This window comes from Argentina anserina, chromosome 1, assembly GCF_933775445.1.
Source record: "Argentina anserina chromosome 1, drPotAnse1.1, whole genome shotgun sequence".
In the NCBI taxonomy this organism is placed as follows: Eukaryota; Viridiplantae; Streptophyta; class Magnoliopsida; order Rosales; family Rosaceae; genus Argentina; species Argentina anserina.
Window position 1 is genome coordinate 14303466 of NC_065872.1, and position 16664 is coordinate 14320129.

The 16664-nt window shown below is 38.1% G+C and overlaps 2 protein-coding genes across 4 annotated transcripts; both read right to left on the minus strand.

Moving 5' to 3' along the window:
* Window positions 1-796: 796 nt before the first annotated feature.
* Window positions 797-2326, minus strand: LOC126802442 (protein NODULATION SIGNALING PATHWAY 2-like). Its single transcript, XM_050530076.1, has one exon. It carries the CDS (start codon window positions 2324-2326, stop codon window positions 797-799), a length of 1530 nt encoding a protein of 509 aa, XP_050386033.1.
* A 10273-nt stretch (window positions 2327-12599) lies between these two features.
* Window positions 12600-16524, minus strand: LOC126798079 (autophagy-related protein 13b). 3 transcript variants are annotated; one of them, XM_050524931.1, is made up of 4 exons: window positions 16497-16524; window positions 14556-16012; window positions 14273-14451; window positions 12600-13217 (listed from the first exon to the last, which is right to left on the minus strand). In XM_050524931.1, exons 2-4 carry the CDS (start codon window positions 15918-15920, stop codon window positions 12860-12862), a joined length of 1902 nt encoding a protein of 633 aa, XP_050380888.1. In that variant the 5' UTR covers window positions 15921-16012; window positions 16497-16524; the 3' UTR covers window positions 12600-12859. The 3 variants fall into 3 exon arrangements, with proteins under 3 accessions (XP_050380888.1, XP_050380880.1, XP_050380872.1); XM_050524923.1 differs by lacking the exon at window positions 16497-16524 and adding an exon at window positions 16262-16488; XM_050524915.1 differs by lacking the exon at window positions 16497-16524 and having other exon boundaries at window positions 14556-16488.
* Window positions 16525-16664: the final 140 nt, after the last annotated feature.

The window sequence follows — 16664 nt, forward strand, 5'->3', positions numbered from 1 at the left end:
TTTTGGGTGTAAAGATTGGGCTTTGAAGTGTTAAACCCTATGAAGTTTCTGGGTTTCGAACAAACTCTAAAATCCAATGGAAAAGCTTGATCCTTTGTCAAATTAAATAGCATACATTGGGTCCTAGTAACTCCTAAGTAATCAACAATATCCTAGAAAACTTCAAAACAAGATATCTGAATCCAAAAAAAACAAAACTGGAACCAGAAAATGAATAAAGAAGAACACTTTTAGAGTTACTGGGGTACCTTAGCTAAGCTGCTCCCTTCGGAAACTCAACGAAGAATGTAGGAGAAGGAGTCAAGAGGCGAGTGAGTGAGTGTTCACAATCAAATGGAAAAAGGCCGGGTTGCTACATTGTAAAACTGTGAAAACATTGGAATTAATTGTGGATCAAAAACTTAGAGACTGCCTAGTACCATTCATTGTAGCATTTGAGTTGTTTAACCGATTGAAAGACAGAGAGTTAAGACTGTAAAACTGTAAATTCTGGAAATAAAGTAAGGAGTCGGACAATATTTTCGGGGCAACAAAGCCGGGAACTTTCTCGAGTCGGTTGAAATTTATATATCTAACATATTTGGTTCAGATAACATATTAACATGGTATGATCGGAAGCTAGCTACAATAGTTGAATGAACCAGTACTATGATTAACTCAAAGTCATATATCTACAGTGCCATGAGTTGTCTCATGAGCTAAAATACAGTGCACAATCTAGCTGCATCAAAAGGGAAAAAAAAAAAAAGGACGACCTGTGGCACTTTTGGGCACCAATACAAAACTTTGCACAAGTTTAGACTTTAGACGCACAAAGTAAAGGAGGATGACATAGTTTGCCTTGATTTTGTAAGGGCACCCAAACGGAAGCAGTTGTCAAAGGTCTTGATTTCCAACACAAAGATAACCTGCCCTTCTCATGCTGCACCCAATATCCCCTACTGAATAGACTCACCAAGTATTTGGATTGAGAAACATTACAAGAACTCAAAGGGATAGACTTGAAGCCCTTCAAAGAAGCAAAACACTCTTCCCACAACATTCTTTCCTCCTTCTCACATGGGAACTGCCTGACACTTTCTAAGATCTTGACCCCCAAAACCTCTTTCTCTATCTGTTTTAACCCCGTTTTGTACTCACCACTAAAACTAGCCACAAGCGAGTCGCAAAGCGAATTGTAGTGATGGAGAGCCTCGGTGAAGAACTCTACAAAGAACATTGATGGCATTTTCGAAAAGTTGAATAACTCTTCTTGTACTAGGACAATGAGCTTAGGTGATAATTTTCTCATGCCACCCAAGAAGGTCTTCACTAATGAGATACTTCTGTTAGGCATGTGAAGCTGGTGAACCATACAGTTGGCTATTACAGAATCAGCAGCTACTTCAATTTTAGTCAAATCTTCTTCCCTGGCCATCATTATCTGATCAAAAACAAATGATAAATTTATAGTCTCTGAGAACTCCTTAAGCCTTCTTCCGGTTTGTTGAGCAAGAGCGGCACTTTGCTGATCAACTGTGATAGCAGTTACCCTGAGAGAAGCGCAGCGGCTACCTTTCCTCATTGCAAGGTCGACCATCAATGAAGGCCACTGGCTACCCTCCATGATTTCAAAGTCAATGACATGTATGATTACATCCTGTTGCGTAGCCTCAAGAATCGCTTGGTTGGCTGTGAAATGAGCAAACTTGACATAAGGAGAGAGTTCTTGGAGCATCTGAAATGAAGACATTGTGTCTGCGCTTCTGGAAACAGCTTGCTCGTGGGGAAATTCAGGAGAGTTACAGGTCTTGTAATGAAGGCCTTGAGAGAAGAACATGGCCAACTTGTTAAACGAGTTGTCTCCATTTTCACTACCGAGCAGATTCAGCAGAAGAGTGTTGAGCTTTGCGATTATGTTTGAAGCAAGAACCCAGTTCTCTGCTTCAACAGCTTCAGCTCCTGCGAATAAGAGTTCAGTTAAGCTGCTCTCCTCCAGCAAATCTATCTGAATCTCCTTCAAAAGGGAAATGCCTTCTGCCGGAACATGGACATTCTCTTGTGCTTGTTCACTTGTGTACGATGCGAATTCACTATCAACAACACCACCAACACCGACTGCATCACTTTCAATGATAGACGAGTCTATGTCCATGAGCTGCGCTTCTATTTGTAGCAATCTATCGAGGGATTCGAGGCACTCATGGCCCGAGTTTTGATCAACAATGGTAGTGCATGGAGTAAACAAATCTGATGTTGGGAAGGAAGAATCGGATTCAAAGCTACAGTCATAGAGTTCATTAATGTACCTAGGGTTGAATGGGTGATCAATGAGCTCAGCTTCCATTGCATCGATGGGAAAGTTGTAGCTTGGGATGGTTTGTTCAAACCAAGTATTAGCCCTTATATATATATCGTATCACTTACAAAGCTTTGGGAGAACAGATAGGTAGGAACAAAATGGACCCATCACCCATGCATGTTGTTTTAACTTATAAGTTAATTCTATTCGAACAAAGTATTAAAAATTAAAAAAGAAAACAGATTATCGATGACGTACTCTATATTTACTAGATTTCTTTTTTGGATACAAATATTTACTAGATATTTAACGTATAGGGAATACTGCTTCTCTTGAGGTCTAACATATATTCTTTAAATTAAGTATGGTTCTTTGATTAGTAAAGACAGAGCAGTTCGGTTCATCTCAAAAGAAAACGAAACAGAATGATGCACCACTTTGAACTGTTGTCTAGGGTTTATCTGAGTTGGGAGTGTTGGACATTTTGGCCGGAGAAGTTCACCATGCTGTTATTATTCCCTCTTTAAGAAAAGGTTTATGGTTGAGAACTTGAGACTGTATTAGACGCTCTGTTCGAAATATCAGCGATATCGTTGATATTTCGAATCCGATACGAAGAGCATATCGGTCAAAATTTATCGGTAAACGCAAAAATGATGGTCAACGGTCCAATATCGGTCAAACTTTAATTTTTTTTATTATTTCAATTTTTGTTTAATTATTTAATATTTATTTCCTCTTTTTTAAAAAAAAAACTTATATTTTGTTTTCATTTTTTCATATATATTTTTAATTTATATATATTTTAAATATATATGATGAATTTCAAGTCTAAATAATCATTCTTAAATACCTATTTTTATTATTAGATGTCGTTCGTGTACTTTAATTGTTATTAAATCAAGTATTTATTTTTTTTAGTTTACTTAGTACCGTTTTTTTAGTTTATTTGGTACATATTGAAGTATAATTTTATAAATTTTATTGAAAATAAGCAAATCCGATAAAACCGATATATCTCCCGATATATTGTTTTAACTCTCGACCGATACGATACCGAAAACGATATTTAGACCAATGATTAGACGTACGTATTAACGTATACATAATAATTAAGTCAGAAAATTAAAGTTGTTCGAAAGATAAACCCTAGGAATAACTAATATACGTCGGACTATATATTAAGTTGAATTAATAAACAAGTTGAGTTATTTATCAGCGCAACTCGAACCTGCTCGATCCAAAATGTCAGCAGCAAACTAGAGGAAGCTTCATGCATGCATGGTTATCATATTAAGAGGAATATACTGAGCTGATTAGAAGAAGAGAATATTCGAGGTACATGACATGGGGGTGACAAATCTGGTCTAGAACTCTAGAACAAGTTAATCAAAATTTAATTTCTTTGGTTTAATTATGTTTTGATGATCGAGATGGAAACAAACAAAGATGATGATTAAGCCAGCAACAGGAAGGACAGAACGCAGAAGCATTTTTTTAAGCTTGTAACTTGTCAAAGCACATGAAAGCACCCAACTTGTGGGTTGTGGCTTTCATATATATCTGTTTGTCTCCAAATTTCAAATAGAAATAAAGTTGACGTTGGGATCAGATTACTATATATCTGAACATCTGATTGGCATATATGATGTTGTTTAATTACCAGAAATATCAAGATGAAGATATCTCTTCCATGTGGAGTTGCTGTGAAAAAAATAATATAAGCAACTGCAATGGTGATAACTGACGAGAGAAGCACGCTAGCTAGTGTTCATTTATAAGTAATTTAGTTAGAGGTCCATTACCATAATTGTTAGTTTTCTGTAATATAGTATTGAAGGTAAATCATCATCAAGCAAGGTTTTTGCACATGAAGCCCTAGCTGAACCCCGATCTTAATCTTTTTATAAGTTGCTCTTTCCCTATTGAGCAAATATTAATGTCAAACAAGATTTAACTAAGTTTGATCGAGCATGTTAGGTTGCAACTTGCTAACACGTCATTTTAAACTGCATAGTTATATATACTCGTCACATATCTCACGTAACGTATCTTCTTAATGTTATTGATATATTTTTTTACTGTGATTGTTTCTTGTTTGTTCTTATATGTAAATAAATTTTTATCATTTTTACCGCGTGCATGTTAATTATATCATGAAGTAATATAATTGACTAGGTATACCACATGGCAGTGTCACGTGGTGTGGCGGGCAAGATAAATTGTTCTCAAATTGTAATGTTCTCAACTGAGGCCAACCACGCAAAGCTCAACCATGATGACCTCAGTTGATTTCGGAATAGGATCTGTGCTTTAGTATATATGTTGAACATATCTTGGGCATGGGTAGAGTTTTGTATATACAACTTATCATCATGCTCTTTTAACAGAGACAATGCACACTATGAACAACCCTTCACGCACGGACTAGTCTTCTTTGTGAAAAATCTTAATGATAGTGCGTGAACTAGATTAAAAAAAAAGAAAAATTCAATGTAAATCACCTCAATTACACGACCCACCACTAAATAATTTGAAGTATTCGGTGCTAAGCCTAAAGGTAACACCATTACTCTTTAAGAAAAACCGCAACGATTTATTATTTATATGTCGGTACGCATTCTATTTCTTAATTGTTTCAGGATGAAATAATTGTGTATTATTAAATAATATGGGAGCATATATATAGGCATTACAAAACCACAATCCCGTAGGATTCAGAGTCCTAATCTATTACGGAGATGCTAATCTATCTCCTAACAGGTTACTTATTAGGCTAAGACACACATAAGGGTAAAATAATAATTCTCCCGGAACACTCACCCTTGTGTCGCATGCCTAGGTTGCATGGTGCACACATCGTTGCCTCGGTAAAAACCTTGTCAAGCAAAATAAAAACCTCTTGGGTAAAAACAAAAGCTTGATCGAAGGGAAAAAGAGCACAACGCACCGTTTACATTTGATAGCATCTTGTGAGGTAGACTCATCCTGAAGTCTACGAAACAACTCCCCCTGATTAGTGTCATGATCATGGAGTACAAAGAACAATGTATACGAGGTTCATTACATGCTTCTCAAACGTAGTCTTGGGCTAATGATTAATCATTAATCTAGCCACACATCCTTAGATCATACATGCTATACTTAGCCAAACTTAGATCTTAGGAAACAAGATTGCATAACAACTCAAAACAAGAGTTTGCAATGAAAATCAGATTCTCGGATAGAATGACCTTTATTCACTTAAACGGCCATAATTTCTTCGTCAAAACAGGTATCAGTGAACCGTAAAATGTTCTGGAAAGTAGACACCCGTGGCTTTCCAGTGACATAAGGCTCACAACCTAATTCGACCGGAGCAATTCACAGTGCTCTGTCGAAGTTGACTGACTTGCAAATTTCCGGACAGAACTGTCATATTTTGCTAAAATGGCCATAACTCACTCAATATGATAGCTATGAACAAATGGTTGGTGTACCTGGAAAGTAGACACATAGACATTTCCAACAGTACAAATTTCACCATATTGTATCGAGCGAGCTGTCTTGTAGGTCTCGTTGAAGTTGACCTACAAAACTGGACAGATTCTGATTTGTCACATTCAATGTCTCTTTCGCAAAAAAAATGGGGGAATGGACCAATGAAGGACTGATTTTGGTTCGAGACGGAACCGTACGCATCATTTACGCTACCAGTGTCGACTACTACACCAAGGCGTATGTTGATGTTACTGGAGCTGCTGGTGGCGTTGGTGTGGATAGGATTTGTGTTGGTTCACTAAGTGTAGAACTAAACCCATGTCAAGGGAGCAATGCAAGTCCAACGACAATGCATAGGCGCAGAGTTAATCACGTCATAATGAAAGCAATAGTGTCCCAACAACACTTACATATATGAATCTATAGCTCATTGAATCTCTTCATCATCTTTACTTAGACGGAATAGAAAATCAAGAATTAGCTTTCATATGAACACATATGGGTATGAGTTCTTGCAATCGATTGTACTACGTTCTCTCGAATGTCACAATCTGATTACATAAGCTCTTTGTGGTCTGGAGACATTTAAAGTCCCTCGAGCACTCTCATATATGCGTTAAGATCCCTTTACAAATATTATATGACCACTATCATATGATGCATATCAGTTTTCATGGACACTACTACTGATCAAGTAGCAGAAAACAATTATGTCCATAACGAGAGAATATAACTCATCGTAGTCAATACTAGGATAATGAGACAATCTTTGCGCCATAAGTTCTGCAAATATTGCATGACTTCATCTTTCTCATTACAATTACGAACAACGACCAACATAACAAGTCTAGTTCAGCCTGTATTGATTCTTTCCACTTCGATCAAGTTGCTCATCGTTGATACTTTACAACGGAATAAGAGCATAAGTGAATACATCATCAATCATGGGAGATCAATCCATTAAACACACGTGTGCGTTGTATATGATCAATTTGTGAGATTTCTATTCTTCTCTAACATCAACAAAATGAGTCTGTAGCGTCCCACAGAAACTTAGTTGATACACATGTTTAGAGAATATCTCTTGATGATTGGCGAAATACTTGTGCCTACGCACCTCGCTTCTTTCTGGTTTTGATTCCAGAGAATAATGGTCTCCCCCTCATCTAGGTAGGAGCCAAGACTGAAGCTATGATCCTTACTAGTCCATCTTTGCATTTGCCGCCCTTGTTTTGTGGTGCAATACCACGGGCGCCGACAACACCACAGCGTACGATAGTGCCATCGCCGGCTTCCTTCCCACTGTCAGGGATGGTACCAACGGTGCTAGGACCAGGTCATATGAAATTCTCTCATATTCTGAGAGTTCCAACCTTACCGGCACATCACAACATTTATGTACGATCTTGTCACTTTCGCAATATCGATAAAGTCATTGAGCATCGAATCTTTGACTTTCTGGAGGTAGATAATACGTTGCACATTTGCTCACTTTGAGTAGTGCGGGATCTTAATGAGACATAGTGCCACACCATGTCAATTCCTAGCGTTAAAACCGGAATGAGCATTCAGTATCTCCCCCTAATGACGGGAAGTATGTCTCATCAAAGTGACCGTCTGCTAATATCGCAGGATAGAGATTCACAGTTGTAGATTGGAAATAGCGGACAAGTGTTGGTGATTCATAAATCATAACCAACCAGAATACTTAATCGTTTCAAGTAGACCCATTGAGATAACTACAATAGAGACACATAAACAACTTTAACCAAATAGGCGTTTAGTGAAAAGAACGTTTGGACCGTATCCAGTGACCATCTGTACGCACTAAACGCTTGGCAAGTTGTGGGTCTGACACGAATAAGTGTCGCTGCATGCAACATCATTACATATCCCCATGCAAAAATCGGCAGGTTAGTACCCATAACCAAGTCGAGCTCTGCTAGATCGTGCAGTGAATGAACATGCGGAAAAATATGTTCAACGACGATCCCAGTAGACATGCAAAACGAAATCATCAAAGTCGTGGAGGTGAACTCGCCAACAGTATCCAATCAAGTAGATTCGAGAGGATGGGAATGGTGGTGAGCCCTTAGTATGATGATCATAGCTAAAAACTTTAGCAAATGCAGCGTTTTCTTGTGGATAGCAAAGCGACGTGTGACCAATGCGTCGATGCTCTTAACCTATACCAGAAAAATACCGAAAAATGTCTGCATTCGGTTGGATAGGGTACACTAATGTTACCTTAAATACTTTATAATAATGAAATATTCTCGGTTGGAGCTTTATCAAATAAAGGACTTTCTCTAGGAAGAGAACAAGATTTGCAAGATAAGCGATGAGCATCAGAGATTGCCATGAAGGCATTAGAAAATACGAGAGGCATCACAAGCTCCTCTGAATGAGGGAATGCCGCCACCGACGGCCTGAATGTCATGGAGCCGCCGAGAGGGGCAGGCTCGGCCTCACCGTGTGGAGCACGGGTGAGGTGATCCTCCAATCGCTTGGTGAACATGAAAAATAGATGATCCTGTGAATTTCAAAGAACTCGAATCATCATATCTTGTTCAAAATGACCAAAAATGATCATGTCAAAATCGAGGAAACAGCAAAACCGAACCCATGATTCAAAGAATCTTGAGTTACATAAAGCTATTGTTGCAGGCAAGCAAAGCTACGTCCACATACTAACAAAACTACTGTCTAAGCTTGAAAAAGCTACTGTCAATAAAATCTGACAGATTTATTCATCTACATTCTTAACACAAATATCAAGATGAAAATTCATCATTGGCATGTAGGGCCTTTGAAAAAACTTAGCAAGGCACGAAGATATAAAACACAATCTCCGCATGAGATCCGTAAAACAACTACCTGCGCCGTAGGACAGTGTGGGTGGTTACGCAATTAGCAAGACACTCGATTTCACAGCGGGACATGCTCAAAATAAAATTCAGAGAGTCAACGACGCGGTGAACTTCTCTAGACAATACGCCGTAGGATATTGTAAGAGGGAGATTGAAAAAAATGTGCAATCTCATCGAGCGTATCACATGAAATAGAACTACATTCTTCAACTTAAGAGTTGAAAAAACATGGTATTGGAGCAGTTAAATACCAAAAAATTAGGGTGGAAAACCATTCATTAGGTGCGGGTGGTCACCAATAGTAATAAAATCGTTTCAGCTATGAAACGACTTGGAGAAAATCGGAAAACCATGTCAAAATAACTCAAAATTTGGACTGGAAAACGTGGTAGTAAAAACTGCGGGAAATATGACGGAAACAATGACGAGAAACGACTAAAAATCGTCGAAAACTCGCCGGAACCGGCGGCGTCGATTGCCGGAAAACTGGCCGGTGGTAGTCGGAGTTGGCCGGCAAGGAGGCCGGGGCTGCTGTCCGACATGGGACGCCGGCAGGAACCAGATGGTGGCGCCGGAAACACCGGCAAGTGGCCGGAAGGCGGCCAATACGCTGAGAAACGTTCCGGAAATGCCGAAACAGTAACCGGGGAAAACGACGTCAATTTTGACGTTCCGAGATCTATTTTCCAGATTTTAAGGTCTAAAATCACAATGTAGTGCTATTGGGGTCCCATGTAACCCAAAAGCGGCCAATTTAAAAATCACGTGAGTTGCAAACGTTGACCATTCATGCTAAGTCAAGTCAAATAAAATTCTCACGAGATCATCTTGTAAATAAGGAATACGAGAAATTTTATTGAATATGCCAATATTTAATACAACACAAACAAGCTTTCAATTCCAATAGACGACTTAAATTAAAGTCGAGCAAGAATCATGGCAATGCCAACGTCATACTTGAAAAATAGTAAGCATAAAACATAATCAAAATAGATTACATAATCAAAAGTCCGTAGAAACAAAATATTGCATATCGAATCGGGAGGAGCCGTAGCCTGAGACTAAAAAATGTGCTTACTTGAGAATAGAAGAATGTTACGTGTCCATCTCCAAAATTCCCTCAAGAAATAGATACAGGTGCCAAAAATGGCATGTGTTTCTCGGATGTGGAGCATGGTTCAAGGTCAACTCTGGTAATACAACGCCATAGACGTTTATTAAATCACTTTAAGTGTGTCCCATATAATGTGTTATTTTTGGGATCTTTTGTCAGCAAATAGTGTTGCATCAGAGTAATGAATCAACTCAAAAAATGAGTATGTAGACCTTGGGATTATCGTTTATAGACAAGAGTTTAAGAAAACTCAAACATTCAAATAACAGTCGCGATGGCGACGCATCCATAAGAAACGAGGGTTGTATAGGTTTCGAATAATCAAAACTATTCAAGTATGTAACCAGAATTAGAAGGGTTGTGATGTATATGGTCATAAAATAATCGATGCATATCGGCGATTCTCATGATCGCGCCCAAAACAGTGGTGTATTCAGACAACCACACGAAATCGATTTCTTCCTTTTAAATAATAACGTGACTCCCCCAGGACCGTCACACGAAAAACGTCGACCAAGAGGGGAATCATATCCCTCTTTGGTCTCATCGGCGTTATAAGAAGGCCGGAAAAGAGACATGAAGAAGGCTAATAGCGCCCGATAATTTATATATATATATATATATGTTCAAAAGCGGGAACGTTTATGAAAAATTTACCTTTAAAGGTTTGTAGAAGACGGGAGTAGCTTCTCTTGAGCGAAAACTTTACTTATGAAGTTTGCGTTTCTTACGTGAATATGCGGGTGAAGCAATTTTGAATGCTTTGATGCGGGGACTTATGGGGCAAAAAGATGTTTTTGCGCAGCGAATGCGGAGGAGACCCTGCGGGGCTGTGCCGACAGGAAGATGCCGGTGGCCGGAGACGAAGACGGCCGGCGGTGGAGAAAAAAAAATTCTAGGGCTCTAAAAGTTCAGGGTTTTAGGGCAAAGTGCGTGATAACGTGTTTCAAGATGAAATAATTGTGTATTATTGAATGATATGGGAGCCTATATATAGGCATTACAAAACCACAATCCTGTAGGATTCGGAGTCCTAATCTATTACGGAGATGCTAATCTATCTCCTAACAGGAAACTTATTAGACTAAGACACACACAAGGGTAGAATAGTAATTCTTCCGGAACACTAATTAAGATTTCTACAATTTATAAGGTAAGGCTATTACCCACCCCAGTTCACTTTGTTCACCCCACGTATTGTTTTTTTTATTTTTAAATTACTTTGTTTACCCAATTATAATGTTTAAATTGTCTATTTTTCAATAATACTTTGTTCACTCGACATAATTTTTTCAATTTTAAGCTTGCATTGTTCACCCTACATTTTTTTTCTTACATTACACAATTTTTTTTCAATTCTAAACTTACTTTGTTCAGATTTATTTTGGCAATCTATATTAAGAAAAAAGCTTGTAATTACTAAATGTAAGTGGGTTTTGTAAATATAAAATAGGATCATGTACGATAGTTTTCTCTTTTGTACGTATATCAATAGTATAATTTAGTTAACTAAAAAGTATCAGCTAAAAAAACAAATTTAATCACATTGAAGTCTAAATCTCAACAACAACAAAAACACGCTCTTCAATTTAACAATATTGCAGAAGTATAAGGGTTTCAATCTTTTCATTAGTTTCAATTTTAACTATTTGAGATATATATATTTATTAATAGATGTGTGTTTTGTGAAATAAACAAAAATGATTGTAAATTAAAATAATTTATTGTCTATTACAGTAATTTTACATTAAAATATTACAATTTCTAATAAAACAATATGTTGTAGTGTGAACAAAATAAATTGTAGGGTGTAGCCATTCTCAATCAATTAGTTCGAAGCTCAGCATTGCTTTTTTAGTTTGTTTTGCTTACATTCCTACCGCGGTTTGTCTTTTACAAAGATCATACCAATAACTTAAATTATCCCTTTTTATATATTATATGTGTCATGAACATTTTAAACTTTGTCATTCATATAATATACCAATTTACCAATCTGTAGGTCTCCATCTCTCTTATAATAGGGCATTTTAACTATGCATCTCACCCCTATCAATGGAACGGAATAATTGGTTAACAAACTTGTCTTACTCTCTGTACTTATTATTCAGCTTTTTTTTTTTGGTCTGAATATTATTTAGCTTCAAATGATGATAATGCACATAAGTCCACCTATATCATTTAGTTAGAAGTACTTAGAACTTAGAAACAACAAAGCACAAATGAGAACAGGAGATTTGTTTAAGATAGTAAGTCAAATGATTACACAATATAGGCCTACTAAAACAATTTAGCGAAGTGTACTTTAGGCAGTCCATCTCTATCATTAAACCTTTTGAAAATCATGATAGTTTCTCATTACTTGTCCTCGAGAACAACAGTTCAAAGTTGATTAGATCAGGATTAAAATACAGAATTGATACATTGCACAAATTACCTGGCACTAGTCCAAGACACAAGCTTGAAGTCTTGAACCACTTACATATGCTGATTGGCTAACTAGTCGAACTTTTGTGAAGGAACTCTCATCAAACGTTTCAATGTTCTTTCAAGTTAGCCCTTCTCATATCTTTAAATTTCGAACTAGAAAAAACCCTTCTAGTAAGACTTCACATAACCCTATTTCTATGACATGCCTCTCTTCAAGACATGAATATCAAGGAGATGTTGGTCTATCAGAGTAGTAAAATGAGGCAACCGTTGCAATAATTTCTGGTTTCTGTAATTCTATCCACACTGTAGTGTTGGTAATCTCTTTATAATAAATTGAGCTGTTCTTAAATCTGCTAGCTGCTGCATTGTTCCAATAGCTATGCAAACTGCAAAAGGGCACACATTAGATAATAAGACTATATCAAAGCAAAAGAGAGTACCACCAAGCAACCAATTAGCCAACCCACATATTACAAAGTTATGAACAAGAGCATCGCGCTCCAAATGAAATTACAAATATTATCCTCAAACTTACAGTATCATATTCCCCTTAATGTACAATATACAAACCGAGAGTTGAGGCCAAAATATTAGTTTCTTTCAGCCATACAGCATTAAATCGTTAACACTCGAGCCGAAATGCTGTACAATGTTTAAAAAGGCTGCAGGAGCATGTCTGGACTACATGTTAAACTTAGTACTTTGCACCAGTAACAAGTTTTTCATATCCCTGTAACTCCGGAGCTCTTCTAAGGCATCAGCTGTAGTTTTTGATGTCACGAGCCCTGAAGATATAACACTTACGGAATTAACAGGGTGCCCTGGTGTGGGTCTCTCAGAAGAAAGATTAGCCTCTTTTTGAGTATCACTCCACATCTCAGGCCTGCAGTCCTGTGACAAACTCACTGAATCTGATACCTCTTGCCGAAGAGGTGGGGCTTTTTTTAGCATTCTTACAAGCGCACCAACAGCAGCGTCTTGGGATTTCGTAATTGGAAATAATCCTCCAGGCTCATGCCTTTGGTCAAAGGACTCAGGTCTGTGAGGCAGCCAAAAAATAAGTTCAAATAAATGACAAAAATCAATTAATATGAAAGCAGCAACTGCATTTGACAAGAAAATCAAGAGAACCTAAAAGTACACATACTAAAGTCATGACCAAAACAACTAGATGCAAAGAAGACCATGACACCTTATTTCAACAAAAGTTGTTAAACGTGCATGTGATGGACTCCTTTTAGCTCAAAATGCCTGTATAATTATAATCAAAGGAATCTTCTTCTTTTTCAGCTCCATGCAAACATTATTAACAATTCATATATAGCCCTTATCATCTTAGTATACAACAGATGAGTTCAAACATGACTCAATTCTATATCCATAGCAGACACATGATGAGTCCATAACTGAGCTCATGAAGCTTACAAAAGGTCAGAGAACATTGCCCTAAAGAAAACAAACACTATTCTCAAATGGTCCGCTCCTAAACCAGGACTTTTTCAGGAGTTCCGGTTCTTTTTTCTAACCAGCTTCAAAGGTGTAGTTTCTAAGCAAACCATAACTACAACACATCATGTTCTGTACTCCAAACCCCCTTGCCGTACCCAAGTAGATATTGCTACTGATAAGTATCTATTTGGGGAACAAAAGTAAACGTAGGAGTGCTCTCATGCAACGGAAATTGCAAAACAGAATGAAGTCCTAAGCAGGTAAACCTTAAAAGGTCCAGTTAACAAACATCTAATAAAAATTCATGCTCTAAGGGATGGCTTGCTGCAGTAAACACACATCTTAAAATCTCGCAATACAAACAGTGATGACCATAAGTTACTATTATTTTGAAGCATGTTTATTTCTTACTTTTGACTAGCCAATCTCAAATTGTTTTTATCAGCTAGCAAGCATGTCAAGAGGGTGCAGCCAATATGCCAAAGTAATCAAATCTTGACTTGAAATTTGTATGTCAAACTATACAACAATAAAACAGCACAAACAGATTGACGAGCAGAAAGTGGAACGGCTATGTAAATAGTTGGAATAAACATAAGTAATCCAGATAAATCGTATTCACTTGATTAAAACAGAATAGCTTACCTGCTACCAGGATCTGTCACATCATCATCATAATCAAATGGGCAAGGATACTCCGAATCATCAAAATCATCAGGAAAAGACCTAGTGGAGCTTCGTGAAAAAGATATCTGTGGTGAGCTGTTCGATGAAATCTTAAGCCCAGAACATTGTCTAGATTCCCCTTTCCCAAAAGAGAATAACTATGGTGGGAAAAAATAAAATATAAAAATAAGACAGGAAAGAGCCATAAATAAAGTACATAAACTTCAAATTAAAAGTTCAAGTTGATGACCATATGCAATACCTTTCCAACTGCTGTCCCAACCGTAGTTTCATCAGTCCTAAAAGTACCAGAGCTTGTACTCCTAAGGGGGGGAGATGGAGGGAAATTTAGCTTCTGGGATGAGGCAGGGGAATTAACCTGTTTAGACACCGGGGCACTGAATGGTGCACTCTCAGACCGTAACAAATTATTTGAAACATGATTGCTAGGAATAGAGATTGGCAATGATGGAGAAGCTGATGGAGACAGTGCAGGAGAAAAGCCAGGTGAAGGAAAATACTCATAAAAACCAATATCCTTCTTATGATCAAGAGATGTTCCGGGCTGATAATGTGGTAAGCTTCTGGGTGGAAAATGTCGAGATCTTGGGTTAGGTGAAGCCTGAGGTTCTGAATGTGTAGGGGAAGGTGAAAAAGAAATTGAAGGTGGTGAATCTGTACCATGGTCATAACTCCAACTATGACACCTTGAGAATGGAGACGATGATGGAGTGCCTTGTGTCACAGGAAGGGATGGGAACCTTTTAAGCGGGTCTGCCAACGGGCTCCCAACATAGTCTGGTATAACTTGTGGAGACATTGGAGTTGATGGTTCAGAGCTCACATCTGAAAGTGATGAACAGTATAACACTGAAAGGCAAAGCCTACCACAAGCCGTATCCACAGGGGTAAACTCAAACCGCTGCATTTCTGCATCTTCTCTACATGTGAAAGGCTCAGCAAAAGAGGCCACCCGGTGAGCAAGAGTAAATGGAAGAATTTGGCCAGACGAATTGAGGTCACGATAAATTTTATAAGCAGGTAAAAGCCTAAGAGTAACATACAATGACCTCAATAGTAATATCGATTTCTTATACATCGTCTGTAAAGTACTATTGCTAGACCTCCTGCTCCCTGATTTCATCTCTCTAGTCCTGCGAGTATCAAACTGCAGCACCCATCTCTCTATAATATTTTCACTCTTTGCCTCACACCAAAACTCTTCCTGCTCATAATTCCAACAATACGGATACCGCTCTTTCAACGACAAGTTCCTAGCAAGACCCCTCTTAGGTGAACACTCCACCGACTCACTAACAAGCGGCCTCTGGACCAAAACCACATCAACCACCATTGGTTCAAAATTGCTCTGGCGCCAGAGATCAAGATTCTCCAGCGCAGCAGGGCATTCTCTTAGAGCTAAATTAAACCACTTATCCCTCGGCCTCACACTGGAGGACGAGGAGGAGGAGGATGACGGCGAAGATAAGCCTTGTTCCCCACTATAATTCCTCGAGGACATGTAAGGGGTCCTCGACTCGAGTATTATGTGTAAACTCTTAGCATAAAATTCAGTTATAATTTGTATTGCTGCCTCAGAGTGAGTATTACCATGAGAAGATGCCATAATGTCAATAATTTTAAACAATCAGGCACGTACCCTTTTTAAGCAATCACCCAATTGATTCCACAACACTCCAACTCACTCAAATCACTCAGCTGCAAAACAACCACAATCACAGAGTTCAAACGGCTTCGAAAAGCAGAAACCCACGATTTATGCAAATCAAGAAAAACCAAAGACACACACTTCAACTAGTTCAACAACAACCCGAGTCGATCAAAGAGTCACAGAGACAAACGTTGGCAAACAATGATCAGAATCCCAGACAGAACCCAAAACAGACAAAAGCAGATAACTACAAGAACTGATTCAAGAACAGCAGATTAGATGGATAAAGATCATACTCAAGACATTAGAAACAACCCGGCAAAGGGCGAAGTGCTTGTTCAGCAAGAAACGCGTGATTGGTGATGTGGGTTTTGCTCACTTGGTTACTATTTGGGTCTTCATTTATTTATAATTCAATTTCCGGATCTAATATTTTCCGGGGAAATTGAAGAACCCTAGAGAGGAGGGTTTGCTGGAGAAGCAAAAACCCAGTAGAGAGATATCAAGAAAGAGAGTAGGAAGCTGACTCACCAATGAGCGAGGGAAGGAGAGAGAGAGAGAACCGTGTGAGCGTATGTATCCTTGTGTTTTGTGTAGTGTAGTTGAATACAGGTTTCTTATTTATTTCATTTTTGGATTTTTGTTTTTATTTATTTTGTTCAAAGATAGATTTTGGGGGAAGAGTCTTATCTGCTTCTT

Bases quoted from the DNA above. Each gene is read 5' to 3' on its own strand.
- LOC126802442 (XM_050530076.1), bottom strand. From the start codon at position 2,326: ATGGAAGCTGAGCTCATTGATCACCCATTCAACCCTAGGTACATTAAT.
- LOC126798079 (XM_050524931.1), bottom strand. From the start codon at position 15,920: ATGGCATCTTCTCATGGTAATACTCACTCTGAGGCAGCAATACAAATT. The intron at 14,452-14,555 runs GTATTGCATATG...TTCCCACCATAG, and splicing joins TTGGGACAGCAGTTGGAAAG to TTATTCTCTTTTGGGAAAGG. The intron at 13,218-14,272 runs GTAAGCTATTCT...GCTGCCTCACAG, and splicing joins GTGACAGATCCTGGTAGCAG to ACCTGAGTCCTTTGACCAAA.